At 38.7% G+C, this 24,246-nt stretch overlaps 1 protein-coding gene across 4 annotated transcripts; it reads left to right on the forward strand.

Moving 5' to 3' along the window:
• The first annotated feature begins 1,047 nt into the window (after window positions 1–1,047).
• On the forward strand, window positions 1,048–19,573 carry BTNL2 (butyrophilin like 2). 4 transcript variants are annotated; one of them, XM_046006147.1, is made up of 9 exons: window positions 1,049–1,668; window positions 4,993–5,076; window positions 6,788–7,135; window positions 9,130–9,411; window positions 11,001–11,021; window positions 15,292–15,639; window positions 16,664–16,945; window positions 17,641–17,739; window positions 18,562–19,573. In XM_046006147.1, the coding sequence occupies exons 2-9, from the start codon at window positions 4,998–5,000 to the stop codon at window positions 18,843–18,845; spliced, it is 1,743 nt and encodes a 580-aa protein (XP_045862103.1). In that variant the 5' UTR covers window positions 1,049–1,668; window positions 4,993–4,997; the 3' UTR covers window positions 18,846–19,573. The 4 variants fall into 4 exon arrangements, with proteins under 4 accessions (XP_045862101.1, XP_045862103.1, XP_045862100.1 ...); XM_046006144.1 differs by having other exon boundaries at window positions 1,055–1,668; window positions 17,641–17,735; XM_046006145.1 differs by lacking the exon at window positions 11,001–11,021 and having other exon boundaries at window positions 1,048–1,668; window positions 17,641–17,735.
• Window positions 19,574–24,246: the final 4,673 nt, after the last annotated feature.

Here is a 24,246-nt window from a genome sequence, read left to right on the forward strand (position 1 = left end):
CAGCTCAAGCCATATCACATCATAATATCACAAATGCTTATATTTTATATTGAAATGGACATCTAAATTAAATTTTATTTTATTATTTTTTAAATTAATTTATTTATTTCCAGCATTAACAGTACTCATTGTTTTTGCACCACACCCAGTGCTCCATGCAATACGTGCCCTCTCTACTACCCTCCACCTGGTTCCCCAACCTCCCACCCCCCACCCCTTCAAAACCCTCTGGTTGTTTTTCAGAGACCACAGTCTCTCATGGTTCATCTCCCCTTCCAGTTTCCCTCAACTCCCTCTCCTCTCCATCTCCATGTTCTTTGTTATGCTCCACAAATAAGCGAAACCATATGATACTTGACTCTCTATGCTTGACTTATTTTGCTCAGCATAATCTCTTCCAGTCCCGTCCATGTTGTTACAAAAGTTGGGTATTCATCCTTTCTGATGGAGGCATAATACTCCATCGTGTTATTTTATTATGTTTTAAGATTTTATTTATTTATTTGAGAGAGACAGAGAGAGAGAGCCGAGCGGGGAAAGGGGCAGAAAGAAGCAGACTCCCTGCTGAGCAGGAAGCCTGACTCTGGACTCAATCCCAAGACTCTGGGATCATGACCTGAGTTGAAAGCAGACACTTAACTGACAGAGACTCCCAGGCTCCCTAACATTGAATTTTAAATTATTCTGGAGAACTCTTGAATCCCTGAGAGTATCTCTGCAGAACCCCAGGGGGATGTGCACTCTGATTCAAGAAAATTGACTTAAGGAGAATTTAAGGGTAAATCTAACCTAAACAAGAACACACACCAAAAAAAAAAAAAAAAAAAAAGTGCCTATACCCTTAATCATTATAATTTTTTTGTCCAGTTTGTTAAGAAGCAAATTAAATTTCCTTAGTATCTGAGAGTTGATATCTAAGTCAGCAAAGGGGGATAAAGAACCAAGATAAAAAGAGCAATTAACTTGCAGATATGAGACCTTGACTGGGTGCCATGATGCTGCGAAGATAATCCTTTTCTCTGGCCTCTGTTTTCTTACTAGTAAAAACAGGGATGGGGCATTTGCTTTTCAATCTTGCTTCCAACTCTGAGCAAGCGAACAGCATTCAGATGCAAACTTGACAGTAGACAGAGGGGACCCTTGCTGTGTAGAGAGAAGGGTGAGGACAGATCTCCAGTACCAGGTGCTCTGTGAGGACCTGACTGGAGATGGCACAAACTGGGTGTCAAATGGAGCCCAGCAGTAGTGCCCTGGCTTTCTGAGGTTGGTGAGGAGTGCTCATGTCACAAGTTTGTCTGCAAGCCTGAAGATTACTCATAACTAAGCCCAGTCAAAGTCCACTTCTCGGAGTTCCACTTTTCTGAAGATTACAGCTGGTGGGTGGTGAGTGTGCTATTCCAACCGGAATCTCATGTTTAGGGTGGGCCTCCAGGACTAGGCTGTCCCTTCAGTTTGGGTGAAGCAGCACAATCTCCCTTCACCCAAAGCTGGGGGCCCCAGGGGGCTATCTCATACTGTGGGGCTCTTCCACAGTTTTCACTCCAGTCAGCACCCCAGGACTCTGACCTGCCTTTGGACACCTGCTGTGTGCATGAAGGGTACACCTGAGACCCACTGAGGAGAAGACCCAGCAGCCCCCAGTTTTACGCCAAAGGAGAAAGAAGACACGTGAGTGGCTTGACGAGTCCCTGGTGGAGGATGACCAGGGAAGTTAGGGAAGTAGACTAAGATGAGGAAATGGGCATGTGGACAGTCAGCATCTACAGGGAAACTCTGCCACTTGCCATAATGCCTTCCACTTGTCTCTGATACTCGTACCCCACTCCATGTTTTTCAAGGTCTACCATAGCTTATGTGATCCTCATTGTATTGCTGTGCAAAGGGCCGGGTGAGAGTCCTAGATTACAGCAGAGAGCAGCAGGATCACGTTACTCGTTTGTCATGCGTGATGTTGTGCTTGTGTCTCTGGACCTCGCTAGTCTGTCATGTGGTGATGATACAGCTGAAAAAATGTGAGGGATGAGTGTCTCTGTTAGAGAAGAGAGTCAGGAGAGGTTCAAGAAAACAGAGGGAGATTCTTGGGGTCCCAGAAGTAAACACAAAGTTACCTTGTCTCCTAGAATTTTTAGTTTATGTTGCTTTCTGTCTATAAAAATGTTTTAACCTATGATCAGTTATCTTTTTTTAATTAATATAGATTTATCAACTTCAAACTTTGTGACCTGAATAAATTTATTCTCACCAGTTAATTACTGTGGTCACTTGGCATTTTGAGAATTTAACATTCGAGGGTTTTTACTGAAAAAAAAATAAAACACCTCTAATGACCTGTGAAATGTAGTAATTTGTAATTTTTTTATTAACATATAATGTATTATTAGCCCCAGGGGTACAGGTCTGTGAATCTCCAGTTCACACACTTCATAGCACTCACCATAGCACATACCCTCCCCAATGTCCATAACCCAGTCACCCTCTCCCTCCCCCCAGCAACCCTCAGTTTGTTTTGTGAGATTAAGAGTCTCCTACCGTTTGCCTCCCTCCAGATCCCATCTTGTTTCATTTATTCCTTTCCTACCCCCCACCCAAAGCTCCCACATTGCCTCACAACTTCCTCATATCAGGGAGATCATATGATAATTGTCTTTCTCTGATTGACTTATTTCACTAAGCATAATACCTTCTAGTTCCATCCATGAGTAATTTGTAATTTTTCTTTGCTGTGAATTTTAACAGTGCATGCATAGACCTTGGAATACAGAATTGTTATTCACCTAATACCTCAACACAAATCACCACTTATCACTCATTTATCATCGCATCTTAAGACGTACATTTTATCCAGAAGATTAAATGAAACATGGGTTTTTGAATATTCGATAGTGCATATATCTATTAGGTCACATCTCTTGACGATACCAAAGTTTACCATATTTAGTAGCAATGGCAGTTTCAGAAGAGTCTAGGCCTATGTTCAAATGGTAAAACAGGGATGTCAAAAACCTGATAATGAAAATGTTTTCAAGTTTGCAATGTAAGTTCAGTTGTTTATTTAGTAAAAATCTGCCAAACATTTTCAGCATACTGACAGCAGATGGTCGATGGCAGTGTTTTCCCTTGGCATTAATGACACTTGAAGCTGGATAATTCTTTGCTCTAGAGGCTCTCCTGTGAATTGTAAGATGTGTAGCAACTCATGGGATGTCCCCTTTCCCCAGTTGTGACCACCAAAAATTTCTGCAGACATTGCCAAATGCCCTCCAGAGGCAAGATTCTCCCTTTCCCCTTTCAGAACCCTAGTGTAAGGCAGTTACTCTCCCTGTTTATACTAGCTCACGAATTTCTCTGAGCACCAGTGAGGGTTAAGATGCATTTTCACAACTTTCTTCAAAGGCTTCATTAATTTGAGCAATTTTTTTCTAGTTGCATTTGAAGGTTCTCCCTCTGCTTTAAAATGAAAGACCTAAAGGAACACGTATCTGTAAACTGTTTATAGCAAATGTGAGTCCTTTTAGATCACAGGACTGAAGGATAATGCTTGGCATGGGTTTTACCGCTTGTTATTCGCTCTTCCTGGTTCAAACAAAATGTTTCTGCTTTTCACAAGAGGAGGCATCTGCAACCTCCTTCGTTCAGAAGGGAAGTGACTGATGTGTCTCCAGTGGTGAGCTATGGATTGTCTATGCTGTCTGTTAATGCTCAGCCCCATTTTCATATTGATGTTTGAGTCTCATGTATATCTACGTGTTGTGACTGGGTTTGTATCATTTTCCTAGGGCATTTTAGATGAAAGTATGCATCATTTTAAAAAGTAGTTGTAATAGAGGATAAATCATCTCCTGAACCATTTGGTTTATAATATGTATTTCAGTGACTGTTGCTTTCCCCCTGCCCTATAGAATCTTACTGGTATTAGTTTCTGGGGAAAAAGAAGCAATCGTCAGCTTAAAATTGCTCCCAAACAGGTTCTTCTAGTTGGTGTGAAGCAGTAAGAAGCTGGACACGTTAGATGGAATGAGTTTTAGACTTCTTTCACTCTGAATTTTTCAGTTTTCAAAACTAAAGCTGGCGTTCGATTTTTGTTCTGGTAGTTTTAAAACATTTTAGCTGTGTGGAAGCATTTTTTTTTTTTTTTAATTTATTTGATAGACAGAGATCACAAGTAGGCAGAGAGGCAGGCAGAGAGAGGAAGGGAAGCAGTCTCCCTGCTGAGCAGAGAGCCAGATGCGGGGCTTGATCCCAGGACCCTGGGATCACGACCCGAGCTGAAGGCAGAGACTTTAACCCACTGAGCCACCCAGGCAACCCTGGAAGCATTTTTATAAAGCTGGTGTAATGGGCATGTTGGGTTTGCCGATCTCTGTAGTTGGGCTATTTCTTTTACTCAACCCTTTGTGTTTCAAAATGACACTGAAAGGCAATTCAGGGTGGTTTCCTTGGTGGTCTCTTCCTGTAGCACCATTTCCACCACTCTTCCATTCACTTTCCAAGGTGTGCCTTGGGCTTTGGGTTCTCCCAAGGCACTCGCATTGGCTTCCTGACTGAAGAGTGAAGATGCAGAACCTTCCTGCTCTTTCCTGTACACCTAGGAGAAGTGATGAAGAAATTTGCAGGAGGGGCTGGGAGGAGGGCAAGAAAAAATATTTGAATCCTACTATAAAATTTCTGCATGCTCCGAATAAATGGACCTTAGGAGATTTTTAAAAATAAAAGAATATTATTCCTTTAACTCAAGAGGACTTTTCATTTCATTCAGAAATCTTCCCTCAGGCCTAAAAAAAGTAGCTTGAAGTACAACACATGAGGTGAGGGGTCAGAAATGATCAGAGAAACTGCAGAGAAATTGAGCCAAGGCCATTTCCTTGTTTGATTGTGGAGGGGTTGATGTTGATTCCTTGTTGTAACTATGTACCTGTTGGAAACCACAGAGCGACTTGCTCCATTACAGTATCGGTTGGGTGTACACATATTTTTCTTTTGTATCGCCTGCAGAGAGAATGGTGGATTTTCCAGGATACAGTGTGTCTGGTGCAGTTGCCTCTTTCTTCTTTGTATTGCTCACCATAAGGGAGCCAGGTAGGGTGCCCTTCCTCCCCTAACTGCATACCTAAATGTCCCAGTGATAGAGTCCACAGGCAGAACTCTAAATCAACAGTGCTAGGACAATAGTAGGACTGGGGGGACCAGGAACCAATGCATCTGTGTTCCAGAAAGGATCCTCCACTTCCAGCTGGCTTACCTTTGAAAAGCTACTTGAGTGCCTTCTGCCTTATAGTTTTCTCATCTTTATGATAATAACAACATACCTATGTCTTAAAGTCTAGGACAGGCTTTAGGATTAAATGAGCCTGCCCAGGAAGAAGAACCTAGAACACATTAAGTTATTTATCCATTTTCCTGTTTCCACACAGGACGGTACTTTGGGTGCAAGAAAAATGGCTGCTTCTTACCACAAATTAAACATCATAAAAATACTTGGAAACTAAGAAATTAGAAGATTTCCAATAAATGGATTTGGAAATCTCAGTGGCTGAATTGTACCTTCAAAGGGATTATGAAAATTCAGTGTCAGGGAGAAATTCCAGAGTCCCAAGGAGAATACAGCATGCAAAAATGGAAAACAAAACAAAACAAAATAAAAAACACTGGACAGGGTGCCAGAAGGCTCCGGCTCCAGACCAAGGGCTGTAGAAACTATATGATGTGATGTGCAGCTGTCCTGACCTCTGTATAATGCAATTTCCTAACCATAAAAGAAGTCAGCCAGATGGAATGACTTCATATTTGGATTCCATAAATGAAGAATGCGAGCAGATCTCCACTTAAGCTCTGCAGTGAGCTTTTGACTAGCATCTCATTTGATATTCATCAGCAAGTGAGCAAGTTGAGGTTCCTTCCTTCTTGGGATGATTGGATGTGGCAGAGAAAATACAAATGGTCCTGGAGCATTTTAGGATAAGGAAGAATGTAATTCTTCATTGTAATTTTGAGATTATTAAACATAATAACATGTGGAATTATTAAATATCCCTTTGATTTGCAGATAATGACAAGAGGTCAAACGTGAGTCAAAATTTGATTAAAAGTCTCAAACTCTTTAGACACACCACGTCCCTTAATCCACCACAAAATGTCCTTGCACAGAAGTGCATTGTACATACAAAGCTCGTTATTGGAGTCTTGCCTACTCCAGACCAAAAATATTTTAAAGTTAAAAAGTAATCCCAGCTCCTTACCTCGAACCAGAGAAATCCTGAGAAGCTGAAAAATCTAATGAACTAATTTATTACCTAAATTTTAGGAAAAATGATTATGAAATCAGTCACTAACAATTTAAAATGGGATCACTAACTATAAAATGAATTACTTTAAAATACAAAATGAAGCACTAACAAAGTTTCCAGTATAAAAAATCAACTTACACATTAACTTATTTGAGAATAAAAACAACCCATAGATGGTGGCTTTAGTATCTTAAAGATGAAGAACTTGAGATTCCAAATCTCAAATCTCATTGAAAATAATGAGTTTGTCCCCCAAATCACACAGTGGTGATAGATTTAGCACTAACACTCAAATTTTTGAACTGCATCTTATTTTCAGTACACAGAATTCTCTTTTGAACAGCCAAATGTGCAAACCATCATGTCAGCCTTCTTTAAATTATTGAAAATAAGGCCTTCCCTCCTCCAGGTGCCTCCATTTTGATAGGCTGGACATCCCAAAACAAGTGTATTAGTCTTCTAATTGGCATTTCCTGGTTCTTCTTTTTCACTCTGTTTTGTAGATACCTGGAGAGTGATTGGTCCTACATACCCTATCCTAGCCAGGATTGGGGGAGATGCCCTACTAACCTGTCAGCTCCTCCCCAAGAGGACCACAGTGCACATGAAGGTGATATGGTACTCCTCGGAGCCCAGCACACCTGTGTTTGCACACTGGGATGGAGCCGATATGACCGAGATGCAGATGGAGGAGTACAGAGGCCGGGTAGAGTGGATAAAGGATGGCAATCATGAGGGAAACGTGACTCTGAAGATAAACAACATCCGACCATCTGATAATGGGCAATACTGGTGCCATTTCCAAGAGAATAACTACTGTGGAGAAACAAGCTTGCTGCTTCAAGTAGCAGGTGAATATTTTGGAATAGACAGAGTCTTAGAGGGAGAAGTATATTAATTCATGGTAAGCCTATTGCCAGTTGAAAAATTCCTTTCTAATCCTCAAGGGAGTTCCTAAATGCCAGTTCTCTGTCCTGACTCATCTGAAGGCAAGTAAAACTGAAGTCTTCAAAGCAAGCTCACTTAAAAAATCTTCTCAAATTTAACTTACCCAGTTTTGACTATTCGTGACCACTAATTGCAATCCATGACATGCAATCCATGAAATTAGCAATGTCATTGAGGCACGAATGAGGCTGGTGTATCAGACTGGTGTGATACAGCAAGTCAATCGCTGTACTTAGCTGACTGCCCAGCAGCCATATCTCAGTGGAATGCATTATCCTCTACCCAACTTCCAACATGCAATAAGTAAATATGAAAATTTTGCTTGTTTTTGGAGTGCCTCCAGTTAGAAAGCTAGTGCTAGGAAGAAAGAGGATAAGAACTGTGCTTTTATGGAGATTATTAAATATTAGTTATTAAATATTAAATATTTAATATTATTAATAAATATTATTATATAATATATAATATATAATATAGTTATACATTTTTATTTATATTTATTATATTATTTAATATATATTATATTATTTAATATATATTATATTATATTAATATATTTATATATAAATATATATTATATTTATATATATTATATAATATTATATATAATATATTATATGATATTATATTTATATTTATGTATTTATATATAATATTATATAATATATAAATATTATATATATTTATATGTTATATTTATTTATATATTATATATTAATATATAAAATATATTTACATATTATATATAAATAATATTATTAAATAAATAATATTAAATATTAAATATTAGTGTTCAATGATTTGGGGACTCCAGATGCATTTGGACATACCCATTGTGAATGACAGGGTTTTGCCTGATGCTTTTGTAGTGACAAAGTGAGGAACAGTTGAGAAAAGGGGATCTGTCCTAGGAAAAAAACATGTATCTGAAAAGTAAATTATCATCTATTTCCCTGGCAAGAATAACTCCCCCCATATGCTAAATACAAAATCAGGCAAATCCACTTACCTTCTCAGGGACATAGTTCTCCAGAGATGTCAGCATCTCTGACTCACACTAAGGCTGTTTCCTAACACCATTTTTTCTTAATACCCATAACTATGATTATTATTATTACGTTATAGGTAATCGAAGATGGATGAAAGAATCTATGTATTTCTGAGATATGGAGAGAGGAAGGCAGCTGTTCACTATCAGGAACCTTTGAAAATAAGTCGCACGTTTTCTAAGGCTGTAGGTGAAGGGAATGAGTCTCTTTCCCCACCAAATGATAGAGAATTAGCATCTATGGGAAAGAGAATCCCTTTGTTTTGGTTTGAGAGCAGTGTTGGTTGAAGAAAGAATTTCATGACTACATAAAACTAGGATTTCTCAAAACATTTTCCCATTGACTGTAAGGAATGTTTAGAAACCAGAGCTCTGCATTCTATATACCCTGGTTATCTACTTGCTCCCCTGAGGTCACAACCACCAACAGAAAGAATGTGAAGAGTAGTCCCTGGAGATAATTTCTGGCTTATATCAAACTTTTTAATGAATCAGAGTCTCAATATCATCTAAATTGTCAGACAGAGTTTGTGGCCTGGGGAAGCTCAATGAATAAATTATAACACATCTTTGTTGGCAGCACTAGTGATATAAGCAAAATGTCACTATGTCCCATTCTCTTATTTGCCTCCTGTCTGGATCTGAAGAAAAATGCTGCTCATATGCTAAAGTTTAAAGATCCAGAATGAGGAACGAGCAAAGTGTGTATGAACTCCAATTTGAAGGGGAAGAGGACTTTGGACCCATGAACTTCTGCCTTCTCCCTACACGCAATGCCACTGGGATCTTGGTTTCTATGGTTTGTGCCTCCATGGATCCAGGCCTTAGGGATGTGTCTTTCCTCCACAGGTCTGGGGTCTGCCCCTTACATCCACGTGGGGGGAGTTGTGGAAAGTGGAGTCCAGCTTGTGTGCACTGCAAGAGGCTGGTTCCCAGAGCCCCAGGTTTATTGGACAGATATCACAGGAGAGAAGTTGCTGGCTGTCTCTGAGCATTTCATCCAAGATGCCAATGGCTTGTTCTATGTGGAAGCCACTCTTGTGGTCAGGAATGATTCTGCCCAAACTGTGTCCTGCTTCATCCGCAACCCCATCCTCAATGAGGAGAAGAGCTCTGTCATCTCCATTCCAGGTCAGAGCTCTGCTTCTAGGGCCAATATGCCAATATGCTAATATGCAATGTGATGAACAGGAAAGGTTCAAAGGACTGTTCCATAGCACCTAATATTTTTTTACTACGGAAAATATCTAAAATTTAGTCTTATGTATTAAAAAGTATAAACTATCTATGTCTGGAAATACATACTATATTTTGATTAAATAGCTATTGTTGATGGTATTCCAGTTATTTTCAAGTTCCACCTTTAATTCTTTCTGTACTAATTTTCTTTACTCACAAGTATGCATCACACGATAAAGAAAATAAACTATATTCTTTCAATTGAAATGTTGTCCTATACCACGTTGTGCCAGTTGCTTCTAGCAACCTGCATTGTGAAGATAATCAGAGATGGAGACAACTATTTATATAAAAGCATCTTCATTATAGCCTCATTTATAAATAGTAATAAAACAACAGTAAAAAAGGGCACAACAGTGGAGTGAGTGTTAAGTACCTAATGTTACCATAAATTATAGCATTGATGAAAAATGATATCTCTAAATTATTTTAATGACTGAAAAATCCTTATGATGGGCTATTTTATAAAGATTACATCTATCTGGGGCGCCTGGGTGGCTCAGTGGGTTAAAGCCTCTGCCTTCGGCTCAGGTCATGATCCCAGGGTCCTGGGATCGAGCCCCACATCGGGCTCTCTGCTTGCAGGGAGCCTGCTTCCTCCCCCCCGCCCCCCTCTGCCTGCCTCTCTGCCTGCTTGGGATCCCTGTCAAATAAATAAATAAAATCTTAAAAAAAAAAGATTACATCTATCTACCCAACTACTTATGTATTTATCTATCTATAAACATTTCCAATCATGTAAAGAATAATGACTTTAAATAACTTTAAATTGCACTAAGATTTTTGGGACACCTTCTATATTTAGATATAAGAATATAGGTATTCTTATATAAATTGATATATGAAAGAATTTAAAGTAAATGTTACATGTGAATGTTAAAAGGAGCTGAATATATATTAGTATGAATATATATTATGTAATATATATCTGAATGTATATTATAAATGCTTTATATATGTTTTACCTCTCAGTTTGGGATTATAGGTGATAGTTGCCTATGTCCATATATTTTTATACTTACCATGCACTTATAAGAATATATATAATTTTTACAAGATGTTAAATATCAGTATGTTAAATATCAGCATAAATAAGCTATCATGAGGTAAAGAACTGAGAGACTTTTTGTTGTGCAAACAAAAGGAAAAACAGCTGGATCACTAGTTGATCTATAAGAAGGAATATTTTTCTGTATTTAATTTCTTTTTTATGAATTGAGATTTATTTATTTATTTGTTTGTTTATTTTTATTATATTAGTCACCATAGAGTACATCATTAGTTCTTGATATAGTGTTCCATGATTCATTTTTTCTGTATAACACACAGTGCTCCATGCTATACATGCCCTCCTTAGTACCCGTAGCCTGGTGATGAATTGAGTTTTTAATAAAATACAGAGCTTTCTTTTCTTTTTAAATATTTTCTCTCATTTTCTTTAGATCAAATTCCTTAATACATTGTTCTTTTTCTTTTTCCAGAGAAACTCCAGAGTGAGCTAGGTAAGTAGACATTGGATGCACTAGTATAAAAGAGATACTGCTTGCCCCAAAGGGAATTGGTAATCCCTGGACAAAGCCAGTGGCAGCTAACATGACAATTCATAATCCAGATGAGAAACAGAGGCATGACTTTAGCAAGTCTCAAGTTCAGTTAGTACTAGAGGGGACTGGCAAAGCACAGCCTCCTTCAGGCACATTCACACTGTGTAGCCTATGACTTTAAGTGTTCACAGGGATCCCACTGAACCTCAGATGGATGCCTGTAAGGGGTGAAGACAATCTCTGCTCTATCTGGCTGGAGGAAAGAGTGCTGCCTTTGTGTGTAAGAGATGGTGTAGGACCGATGGTGGGTCTCTGGAGGCCCTTTTAAAATCTTTCCAACATGAAGACAGTGTCATGGTAACTGGAGTCACCAGCCATCATCTCAACTCTGGCCTTGCTGTGATTTCTGCACCTTCTCCTCATGCCAGTGGATCCTAACCTCATCACTACTGGGCGGGAGCCATTACTTTCCCAGATGTAGCCTGGGATACTGTCTGGGTCCATCAACCATTTTCTGGTTTTTCTTCTTTTTCTTTCTTTCTTTCTTTTTTTTTAATTTAACGGTTGAACTGTAGTATTATTTTATTGTACCTAAGATATAGATAAGTGGTTTAAAAAGTAACCAACTGATATTTGAGCCTCTTTGAGTTTCTCCTTTACTCCCTTACCATCTTCCTCTTTTCTGTGACCTCTTCTCCCAGCCCACGATAACCAGCCTGCTCCCTGCCCAGGTGCATATGACCTTGCATCATTCATTTTCCATCAATATCCTTCTCACCCTCAAGACACTGGTTACAGGAATGTGTGTGTACACCTGCCTATTGAAGATTAGGTGAGACTGAGCATACTTTTCAGCCTGTGTAGGAATTTTTGAGGAAAATCAGGGTGGAAAACACACCCCAATCTAGTCTAGTCTAGCCAGGGTCTAGTGTGACACTTTCAACCCCATCAGGCCATAAAGATAAAGGGAACAGCCTCGGGAAGGTCAAAGGTAAATCCATATGCTGAGGAGGACTATACCCCTGTAAACCATACCTTCCAAGTCAGATTCCCTTCTGTCTGGGCAGCATCTGCTTATGATCAGACAGAAACATTTGCCGCTTCCAGTCGGCGCACGGGAGAAGAATGAGGCGCAAACAAGTTAGCTGCAAGAGATTGGGAGCAGGGGGCAACAGCCCAAAAGACCACTGCCCCGAGCAACTCCTCAGCCTCACTTTTATTAGATAGAAACAGTAACCAACAGAAGAGTCGATGAAGGTCAAACGTTAGTCATATGTCATGTAGATAAACAAGAAGGAGGGCAGAATATGTCTGTACAAGTAGTATAAAGTTTATAGTTGAACAAGCACATTCAAAGGACTTATCTAAGTAGCCACAGGTGCTCTCCGGGGGGAAAGGGGAGATAAGGGAAAAACGAAACAGGTGGCATTCGGTCCTGAGCGGGCGGGGTGTTGCCAGCTGCTGGGCGTCCATGAAGTAGGTGGCGTTCCACCCTGAGTGAGCCGGGCATCCCCAGCTGCTCAGCTTCAAGGCCGTGTATTGTCCTCTCCCCCAGAGGCCTATGGCAGTATCTGTTTTTCTTAAGGCTGTATCTAAATGTGCTTGGTAACTAGTAAAATTTCCCGGGGCTTATATTTTGAGTAATACATTGTTCTGAGGGGCAGTAGTACTGACTCCTACTTTTGTCTTCATATTTTAACAGATACATAAGTACTGGACATATTATTTTAGGTAAAATTGAAGGATAAAGCAAACAAAATTCTAGAGATAATTGGGAGTCAAATTTTAGCTAGAATAGGAGGTAATAATCTAAAAATTAGGATCATGTTGATTGATAGTAAGTTTCCTTTCTAAAGAAATACCTAGGAGATTTTAGCTAATTACATAATGAGGACATTTTTGCCTTTGATCATTGACTCTCATCCAACAATATACACATTTATGCCTTTATTTCTATTATAAATGACCATAACCCATGTGGAAGTATTTCTGCCATTTGATAGGAAAGGATGATTCTCAATTCAGAACAGAGAAAAACTGGCATGGCTAGAACCTGATGAACTGGCAGTGAAACATAGCTTGTGTCCAGGAAAGCCATCAGATAAAATCTCCAATTTTTCACAATGGGAGAATTAGACTTTTTGTGTATTCATTTTTTTGTGTGCTTTGCATTTTGCCAACCTCCCCAATTCTTGGTCTTATAATGTTTCTTAAAATAATCTGAGGATATTGAACCTGGCGGGTGTTTAGAGCTCCACATATGTTGGACCTCACAGAACTAAACTATGGTGGTTGGATCTGACTTAAAAGGTGTTATAAAAATCAAACCAGGGGAAGCTTTCTTCACATTTCATTACTAAAAATCCACCTGAAACTCATTTTTATCCTTATCATTATCAAGGCAAAGGGATTGGCTTCAGTGTCCTCAGGTTTCACAGTCTGCATGCCTCCACTCACAGTGCATAGTCAGAGGAGTCTTAGGATTTTGATAGTGATATATTTATTCCACAGTTTAAGAAACTGAGGCATATAGATATGGACCCTCAACTCGATGGTCAAATAATCTTCGACAAAACAGGAAAAAATATACAATGGAAAACAGACAGTCTCTTCAATGAATGGTGCCGGGAAAACTGGACAGTTATATGTAGAAGAATGAAAATCGACCATTCTCTTACACCGTACACAAAGATAAACTCGAAATGGATAAAAGACCTCAACGTGAGACAGGAATCCATCAGAATCCTACAGGAGAACATAGGCAGTAACCTCTTTGATATCAGCCACAGCAGCTTCTTTCAAGATATGTCTCCAAAGGCCAAGGAAACAAAAGCAAAAATGAACTTTTGGGACTTCATCAAGATCAAAAGCTTCTGCACAACAAAGGAAACAGTCAACAAAACAAAAAGGCAACCCACGGAATGGGAGAAGATATTTGCAAATGACAGTCCAGACAAAAGGTTGATATGCAGGATCTATAAAGAACTCCTCAAACTCAACACACACAAAACAGATAATCATATCAAAAAATGGGCAGAAGATATGAACAGACACTTCTCCAATGAAGACATACAAATGGCTATCAGACACATGAAAAAATGTTCATCATCACTAGCCATCAGGGAGATTCAAATTAAAACTACATTGAGATACCACCTGACACCAGTTAGAATGGCCAAAATTAGCAAGACAGGAAACAATGTATGTTGGAGAGGATGTGGAGAAAGGGGAACCCTCTTACACTGTTGGTGGGAATGCAAGTTGGTGAAGCCACTTTGGAGAACAGTGTGGAGATTCCTCAAGAAATTAAGAATAGAGCTTCCCTATGACCCTGCAATTGCACTGCTGGGTATTTACCCCAAAGATACAGATGGAGTGAAAAGAAGGGCCATCTGTACCCCAATGTTTATTGCAGCAATGGCTACAGTCGCCAAACTGTGGAAAGAACCAAGATGCCCTTCAACGAATGAATGGATAAGGAAGATGTGGTCTATATACACAATGGAGTATTATGCCTCCATCAGAAAGGATGAATACCCAACTTTTGTAGCAACATGGATGGGACTGGAAGAGATTATGCTGAGCAAAATAAGTTAAGCAGAGAGAGTCAAGTATCATATGGTCTCACTTATTTGTGGAGCATAACAAAGAACATGGAGGACATGGGAGGAGAAGGAGTTGAGGGAAACCAGAAGGGGAGATGAACCATGAGAGACTATGGACTCTGAAAAACAACCAGAGGGTTTTGAAGGGGCAGGGGGTGGGAGGTTGAGGAACCAGGTGGTGGGTAATAGGGAGGGCATGTACTGCATAGAGCACTGGGTGTGGTGCAAAAACAATGAACACTGTTACTCTGAAAATAAACAAATAAAAAAAAGAAAAAAGAAACTGAGGCATACACAGATTGAGAAGTAGTTTAAGGAGGTCATACCGATATGGAGTGAGAAGATACTTTTATTCTAGGAGTATTTATTAAAAATTATTTTTTGAGTTATAATCTGAATAAACTAGGTTGAGATGGGTGTGGGTTCCATTAATTGTTCTTTTTTTCCAGGGACAAGCACTATCCTGATTCCACCAAACCTCCCCCTCTCTAAAGGATGACCTTGTTCCTCACAGCTCCCCTGAGATGCCCATGGGTTCTACACCCACTGGAGATTTTCCTACTGATGACACTATTTGCCCCATTTTTTGTCTTTCATTGTGTTTTGTCTGTTGTATTTCACAGCTTCCTTAAAAGTGATTGGACCATCCCAGCCCATTCTTGTCAGAGTGGGAGAAGACATACAATTAACCTGTTACCTGTCCCCCAAGACTAATGCACAGAGCATGGAGGTGAGATGGGTCCAGTCACACCGTTATCCTGCTGTTTACACGTATGTGGATGGGGAAGATGTGACTGAAGAGCAAATGGAAGAATATAGAGGGAGGACATTGTTGGTGAGTGACACCATTGATGAAGGGAGACTGACCCTGCAGATACACAATGCTACAACATCAGATAATGGGCAGTACAGGTGCCTTTTTGAAAAAGATGGTGTGTATCAGGAGGCCAGTTTGGATCTGAAGATAGTAGGTAAGGATTCCAGATGTTTTGGATTCAACCTCTGTTCCTACTGCTTTAACATTCTAGTGCCTTGAAATTTTCCCAGGGACCTGAAATTTTTGTAATGTCTATTCACTTGTCAAATTTATACTCAACCCTCTGATGGATAAGAACTGTAGTACATACTTAAAGTTCACAAACTCAAATGAACCAGATATAATTCTCTGGGTGTAAAAACTGTATACTTCCCATGATCTCTGTAAAATGACCACACATTTAGTGAAATTGAGAATTTTACTCCACAACTATACACAAAGCTCATTGTTTCATAGAGTGTTCTTAAAATTCTGAACAATGTATAGTTACTGGGAAGTATAGTTATGTGAAGACTAAACTATATCCATATAAAAGAAAAAATAATAAGCATCAACAGAACTGGCAAGATGGAAGAAGAAAGACAAAATCATTCCTTGCATCATAATTTCCCACTGTTTATATTTGTGAGTAAGAATTGATTTTTCAAGGTCAGCAAATGCCATTGAAGCCACAGGCCAACATCTTGGATAATTGATTTGTTTCTCCCATTGATTTTGGGTCTTAATTCATAAACATAATCATAAAATATCCACAAGGGTACATATTGAGAAATTAAATGGACTCTACTATTTTCTGCCACTAGATGAACATGTTTATAAAATGCTGATATTTGAGGATATTCTTTTACTCACTTTCTTTAATCCTGTCCATGTGATTCATATCTTGGTCAAAGCTATTTTGTTTTCAAATACAGAAGAGAAAAGATTGGATTTAAAATTTATCGTTCCTGTGACTTTAACTGAGGATGACTTTAGGAATCAAAAAATAAAAATAAGCCTAACATAACAAAACTAGAAGCCATTCCAGCTAGTCTCTCTCATCCCTAGATGGAGTATAATTCCACTATAAATATTGTCCTCTCAGCCAAGGCTTTCCCATCTTTCCTCTCAGTGAAGTTACTGACAATATAACCACTTGCAGATGCTCTAGGTTTTGTTCCTTGATCTCTATTCTCCAGGTCTGGGGTCTTCTCCATTCATCACTGTAAAGGAACAGAAGGATGGGGAAATAGAACTGATATGCAGTTCAGAAGGGTGGTTCCCAGAGCCCTATGTGCAATGGAAGGACATGGAAGGAAAGATAATACCATCATTTTCAGAGGTTCTGACTAAAGGCAACCATGGACTGTTCCATGTGGAGACATCTCTATTGGTAACGAACAGCTCTATTGTGAACATAACTTGTTCCATTCGCAACCCCCTTCTTGACGAGGAGAAAATGGCAACTTTTTCTCTCTCAGGTTGGTGACTCCATGTGTTCCTCTCAACTTTGGGAAACACATATGAAAGTAAACCAAGACTTACTTATTTTATCACTCTATTATTTTTAAATTTTTATTTTCTTCTTTCTTATAAAATCACCTGCTATCACTTCAGGACACCTGGATATCCTACTGACATCCTTTGACTAAAGCCCTAAGGTTATATTGTTGCATATACACTAACTTCTAAGACTTGACTCTACCATCACTGCAAAGACAAACTCTCTTCTTCTGATGTGAAACCAGTATCACTTTTTTTTTCCTTATTGTGGATTGTCTTTGTGATTCGAAACTAGTTTTCCTTAACACCATCTTCATGCCTGTGGATTGGGTAATTTTATCCTTTTCCTACCCTTGTTATTTCAGTGATGGCAGTGATATAATTGGAAAAGAGACAAGAAAGAAAGGTGTGTGTGTGTGTGTGTGTGTGTGTGTGTGTGTGCGCGTGTGCGCGTGCACGTGTATGTGTTTCCGACAGGAGCAAGCAATAAAGTTAGCATAAACTTTGGGTCTCCCTTCAGCTTCTGCAGAGTAGAGAAGAACAGATCAGCTTCTTCCTTAAGAGACCCACTTCTCACTGTCCTCTCTAACTCAAGAGCTGCTCAGATAAAAAGAATGATCTTGGAATTTTCCCAGTTTCATGATTTAATGGGATTCTGGATTTTCCGTTTTAGAGCCCATGATGAGTTTTTCATGGAAGACAGTGCTTATTTGTGTATTACTTCTTGCTGTAACTGTAGGTCTGGTCAAGGCGAAGAGCTTAAAAAAGGTAAGTCAGGTAAACAGTCAGGTATGGAGCATCCTTTGTAGGGGGAGCCTTGCTGTGCACCTTCCCTAGCCTCTTTTTTGAGCAGTCACATGGGGAAGGCATGCAGTGAACATTCAGTAATTAATAAACATGAGATTCTATGGCTTACATTTATGTAATGGAGGATCTGTGCTAGATCTGATACCAGAATTTATAGTGATAAAAGGAGCAAAAGGATTAAAAGTAATTTGTTCCTCCTGTGAACATTTCCAAGTTATCTACTTAAAAGGGAAGACGAAAAAGGTAGCAGAGCCATCCATGCTTTCTCAGCTGAGAGCTGAGACCTGATTGAGATTCTGTTGGCATGAACATTTCACTAAGATCTTTAAAAATATGGTGACTTGCTTATTGATGATTCTTGCTCTGTGGATGAAGGACTTCTATGTGTCAATAGGTTGTTTTGTGTGCCCTATAAACTCCCTTCGCTTCAAATTTCATTTTTTTTAAAGATTTTACTTATTTATTTGACAGACAGAGATCACAGGTAGGCAGAGAGGCAGCCAGAGAGAGGAAGGGAAGCAGGCTCCCTGCTGAGCAGAGAGCCTGAGGGAAGCAGGCTCCCTGCTGAGCAGAGAGCCTGATGCGGGGCTCCATCCCAGGACCCTGGGATCATGACCTGAGCCGAAGGCAGAGGCTTTAACCCACTGAGTCACCCAGGTGCCCCACTTCAAATTTCTTATGTCACCAAAAACTTTGGTTTGCTTGCTTGGATGTTGATATCATGGAATTTGTATTTTAAAATGCTCCACACATTGGTTATGATCAGAATTTATTTTTTTCTCTATAGCAAATATGACATTGGATCCAAATACAGCTCACCCAGGACTCATCCTTTCTGAGGGATACAAGCATGTGAACCGTGAACATTCATACAGCCATACATATGATGGTGACTCAACAGCTTGCTCAAAGGACCAGGCCAGGAGGGGCTCATATGAGGGATATGGTGCTGAGAAATGGAGGTTGGGGACAAGAGAGTTTAGGTCCCAGGTACTGCCCAGAGCAATATTGGGAGGGAGGGAGTCATCCCTCTGTCACCTAAGAATGTGTTCAGAGAATGAGTTGTTATAGAAGCCAGTACTGGGCCACTACATTTCCTCCAAGCTTCCTTTCCCTAATGATGACTCCAGAAAGGGTCAAAATCTTCCTTGACTAGCTTCCAGACACCTCTCCTTATAATATGACCAAAAAGTGCTCTATCTATACTTTTCTTCTTTGAAAATCTTTATGCCTTCTTCATTCTTTAATGTGGGTTCTCCTGATATCTTTCCTACACCCAGGAGATTTTACAGCACCTACAAGGGAAAAAACAAACTTGGATTCTGGAAACAAAGATTATATTCCAACTCTGAGTCTTCTTTACTCAGCTGCTTGAAGGGGCTCACACTATCATCCAGCTACCAAATCAAGATGCTTTAATGTCACTCTGGCTTCAAATTTGATCTGGAGGCTGATCCCTTCAGAGAACTATTGTCCCGAGTTCTCTGATATCCTGCCACTGATCACAACCTGATATGTGAGACCAAAGAAAATCCAATGGGAAATGAAATTAGGCATAGAGAAGAAAATGCAAGGAAGTTTATTTATAAGTTTCTTTATGAAGGTGATAATATTCCAAGTGGGGCTGAGGAAATAAGAAATCAGTTAAAAAGTAAAAGAAAATACAGCTGAATAGAAGGATGAAATCTGATCATTGAGATATAATCTTGAATATCATATGAAATGTGGAATTCCTATTCCAGTCCTTTTTAAGAAAGTGGATATTTAGAGTGGAAAACAATTTAGAAATTCTATTCCAAGACAAATACAATATGATCTCATTTATATGTGGAACCTAAAAGCAAAACAAATGAATAAACAAACAAAAACCAGAATCAGACCTATAAGTACAGAGAACAAATTGATGGTTGCCAGAAGGGAGAGGGTAGGGGTATGAGCAAAATGGGTGAAGGGGTGAAGGCTTCACGTTATGAAATGAATAAAAGTACAGCATAGGGAATATAATCAATAACATTGTATAATAGTGTATGGTAACAGATGGTAGCTACTCTTATGAGTACTACATAACCTATAGACTTGTCAAATCACCATGTTGCACACCTGAAACTAATGTAACATTGTGTGTTGACTTCACTCATATTTAAAAAATTTAAAGAAAAAGAAATTCTGGTCCCAGAAGAAAATTAATTTCTTTACATTGTATCTAGATGAGATGATAGATGTTAACTAAATCGATTGTGGTAATCAATTCATAATATATACAAATTGAACCATCATGCAGTACACCTTAAATTTACATAGTGATTATATATGTCAATTGTTTCACAATAAAACTGGAAAAAAGAGAAAAAATAACTTATATTGTGTATATGAAGATGTCAATTTTATTTTTAAAACAAAAAAGTGCACAATTAAAATCAGTAATTACAAAATAAATAAACAGAAGAAATAAATACAACATATGGTAAAAATATTTTAAAGCTATAACGAATTAAGAGAAACTATAAGTGCAAGAAGAAAGAATATGGGAAAAGAAAGACTTGGAAAAAGTCTTGAAGTATTTTGAAGTGAGAATGAGGAATATCTACTAATGACAATCTGCTACTTTCTAGGACGGCAGCCATCATAGTCACTCATATATCACATCCTGGAGTGTCTCTTTTGGCTCCTAGTATTTTTTTTTGTTTTTAAAGACTCATATGTTTATGTTTGAAACTAAGTATTATTTTCCCACTAGTATTTACATATTTATTTTACTTAGTTTTTAAATTTTTAAACATAACACATAAAACTCATTATTATAGCCATTTATTTATTTATTTATATCTTTTTTTAATTGTGTTATGTTAGTCACCATACATCATTAGTTTTTGATGTAGTGTTGCAAGATTCATCGTTTATGTATAACATCCAGTGTTCCATGCAATACATGCCCTCCTTAATATCTACCACCAGGCTCATCCATCCCCCCACGCACTCCCCTCTAAAACTCTCAGCTTCTCAGAGTCCATAGTCTCTCATGGTTCATCTCTCCCTATGATTTACCCCAATTATTTTTCCTTTCCTTCTCCTAATGTCCTCCATGTTATTCCTTATGCTCCACAAGTAAGTGAAACCATATGATAATTGATTTTCTCTGCTTGACTTATTTCACTCAGCATAATCTCTTCCAGTCCAATCCATGTTGATGCAAATTTGGGTATTCATCCTTTCTGATGGTTGAGTAATTAATATTCCATTGTATATATGGACCTCATCTTTATACATTCATCTGTTGAAGGGCATCTCGGCTCTTTCCACAGTTTGACTATTGTGGACATTGCTGCTATGAACCTTGGGGTGCATGTGGCCCTTCTTTTCACTGCATCTGTATCTTTGGGGTAAATACCCAGTAGTGCAATTGCTGGGTCATAGGGTAGCTCTATTTTTAATTTTTTGAGGAATCTCCACACTGTTTTCCAAAGTGGTTGCACCAACTTGGATTCCCACCAACAGTGCAAGAGGGTTCCCCTTTGTCCACATCCTCTCCAACATTTGTTGTTTCTTGCCTTGTTAATTTTTGCCATTCTAACTGGTATAAGGTGGTATCTCAATGTGGTTTTGATTTGAATTTCCCTGATGGCTAATGATGAACACCACCCTCCCAGCGCCACCCCCCCCCAAAACCAAGAAACAAAAAAACAGATAATCAAGTTAAAAAATGGGTATTTTAGCCATCTTAAAGTATACAATTAAGTGGTATTTATACCTTCACAATATTGTCCAAACATCATCAGCCTGCAGTTCTAGATTATTACTCTGGAAGAAAACTCCATACTATTAATCAGTCACTACTCATTTTTTTTCTTTCCCCCAGCTCCTGGCAATTACTAATCTATTTTCTGTCTCTATGAATTTTCCTATGCTAGATATTTCATATAATATATTTCATCCCATATGTCACAAAACATATGGAGTTTTTAGTATCTGGCTTTTTTTTTTTTTTTTTTTTACTTAATATAGTATTTTTAGGTTTCATCCATGTTATAGAATGTACCAATACTTCATTCTTTTTTTAACTGACAATTTTTTAAAGAGCTGTGTTAGATTCATGCAAAATTGAGTGAAAATCCAGAGCATTCCCATGTCCCTCCTCTCTCTCCCCATAATTTACTATTAACACTTTGCATTGTTTTATTACATTTGTTACAACAGATGAACCAATAATGATGCATTATTTTCAAATATAGTCTTTATATGGGGTCCACATTAGGGTTCACTTTTTGTGTTGTACATCCTGTTGGGTTTGACAAATGTTTTACTACCTTTGGTACATTAATATACCCTTGATAATTTTGAAGTCAAATTTATTAGTAGATATGCTGGCTTTGCCTTAAAATATGTTTTATTTTACTCTATTTTGACCTAATGCAGTTAAAAATATTTTATTTAATAAACTCTGAAGGTTAACTAACCCCCTTCTTTTTTTTCTTCCTCCCTGATCAGTCTAATTTTTTGCTTGTTATTTTTATCTGCTCGTGCAGGCCCAATACATAATTTATAGATTTTCCCTTGGAAGATCTCATGAAAATGTGTTTTTTATCAGTCAAATTCTTTCACGATGTATTAAGAAACATGTTTTTCTTTAGCTCACCAAATTGGGGCTTGATTTATTTTCTCAGCTCCAATGCCAGTTTGAAAAACCATGGGGAAAGAGAATGATTGGTGGCTTGATTAAGACACCGCAATCACTGATGCAGCTGCTGTGGCTGATGGATGAGTGACTGGATTGCTCCATCAAGGATCCAGTTCCCTGTTACTCCTGATGTACAGGGAGCTGGTTGTAGTCATGCAAAGCATGGTGATTCTTAGAAGAGATGTACGGATTTGACAGATCTCAGCTTAAGGGAGAGGACCAGAGGAAATCAGAAACCAAATTTTTTAACCCCTCTGCAGGACTTTTTCCATATTGTCAGTAGACTTTAGGTTCCATTAGGGCGGTGATGTTTTTCTTTTTTTGTGTGTCCTCACAAAGTAGAAAAGTGTCATATATTAGGAATATTATGAAGAGGAGGAATAGATTCATAAATAGGATATTTAATATGTTATCTGTAGAATACACTGTGCTGGGCTGTAGAGATAAAATGCTTAGTAAGGTATAATTCCTGCCTTAAGATAGTTCTTTATTCTAGTAAAGTCTCTTTGTTTTTTGAATGTCTTATCATTCTGTCATAAAGTCTACTCAGAATGGGATTTCCAGAACAGTCTGGCAACAAATATTTAATGATGGTGTCAGATGGTGAATTCAAGGTCACTACTTTGTCAGGAACTGTGGGCTACTTGGAGACCTTCATTGCTTGTGGATTTGCCCAACCTTAGAGATGAAGATATGATGTATGATATTATCCCTGACATTTCTACAACTGTGATACCAATAGAACATCACCCTTCACATTTTCTTTCATTGCCCACCTCTAGACTTTGATCCTGAATCTCTAAGTTTAAAAGGACAAAATCCATTAAAATAAGTGGAGGAGCAGCAGCAGCTTGCTGGCTCAGTTGGTGGAGCATGCGGCTCTTGCTCTGAGTCCTGACTTCAAGCCGACACTGGGTATTGAGCTTACTTAAAATAACAACACCGTTTGAAAGCCAGAGAGCCGCCCCCAGGTCACCTCTTGATCAGCCTGCCTGACCAGCATTTGCCATAGTAGCTGTCATGGGAGTGCAGGGGAGACCATCTCCCTGGAGTTGGATTCACTTTCCCCAAGTGTGGTCAGACCTACATGGTGCACTATCTGGGGATACTTGAAGATGGAAAGAAACTTGATTATCTCGGACAGAAACAAGCTCTTTGGGTTTATCTTAGGCAGGAAGAGGTGACCTGAGGCTGAGAAGAAGGGGTTGCCCACAGGAATGTGGATCAGAGAGCCAAACTGACTATCTCTCCAGACTACATTTTTGGTGTGGTGCCACTGGGCATCCAGTCATCATCCCACCAAATGCCACTCTCCTCTTTGACTCGGAGCTTCTGAAACTGGAATAACAGGAATGGCCTCCTCCCTGAGCTCCCCATTCTTAGGTGTGTTATGGAAGGATCTGGTATGTCCAGATGCACATGTGAATCCTATGGTGCTTTTCCTGACTCTCCACTACACTCTTTGTATAAACATGACCCATAAATCTGTTCTGGAACTCAACTTTGCTCTTTCCTTCTCTCCTTCTATGTGTGTTGGCTTAAACTATATGCCATAAATCTCAAGTTACTCATTTTATTTTGTTTTTGTTTTGGGGTGAAGGTTCAGTTTTAGTCTTTTGGATCTAGATTTCTAGATCCAAAAGACTAAATACTTAAGTATTTAGACTTAATACTTAAGTATTAAGACTAATACTTAAGTATTAGTAAAGTATAAATAGCACAAGTAATGGGTTAACTTTATTTTTTAAAAAATTTTAAAGATTTTATTTATTTACTTGAGAGAGAGAGTGCACACAC

This window comes from Meles meles, chromosome 5 (assembly GCF_922984935.1).
Source record: "Meles meles chromosome 5, mMelMel3.1 paternal haplotype, whole genome shotgun sequence".
Lineage (NCBI taxonomy): Eukaryota > Metazoa > Chordata > Mammalia > Carnivora > Mustelidae > Meles > Meles meles.

Coding starts and splice junctions, on each gene's coding strand:
- BTNL2 (XM_046006147.1), top strand. CDS start 4,998: ATGGTGGATTTTCCAGGATACAGTGTGTCTGGTGCAGTTGCCTCTTTC. Junction 9,412..11,000: donor CTCTGTCATCTCCATTCCAG/GTCAGAGCTCTG, acceptor TTCTTTTTCCAG/AGAAACTCCAGAGTGAGCTA. Junction 15,640..16,663: donor TTTGGATCTGAAGATAGTAG/GTAAGGATTCCA, acceptor TCTATTCTCCAG/GTCTGGGGTCTTCTCCATTC.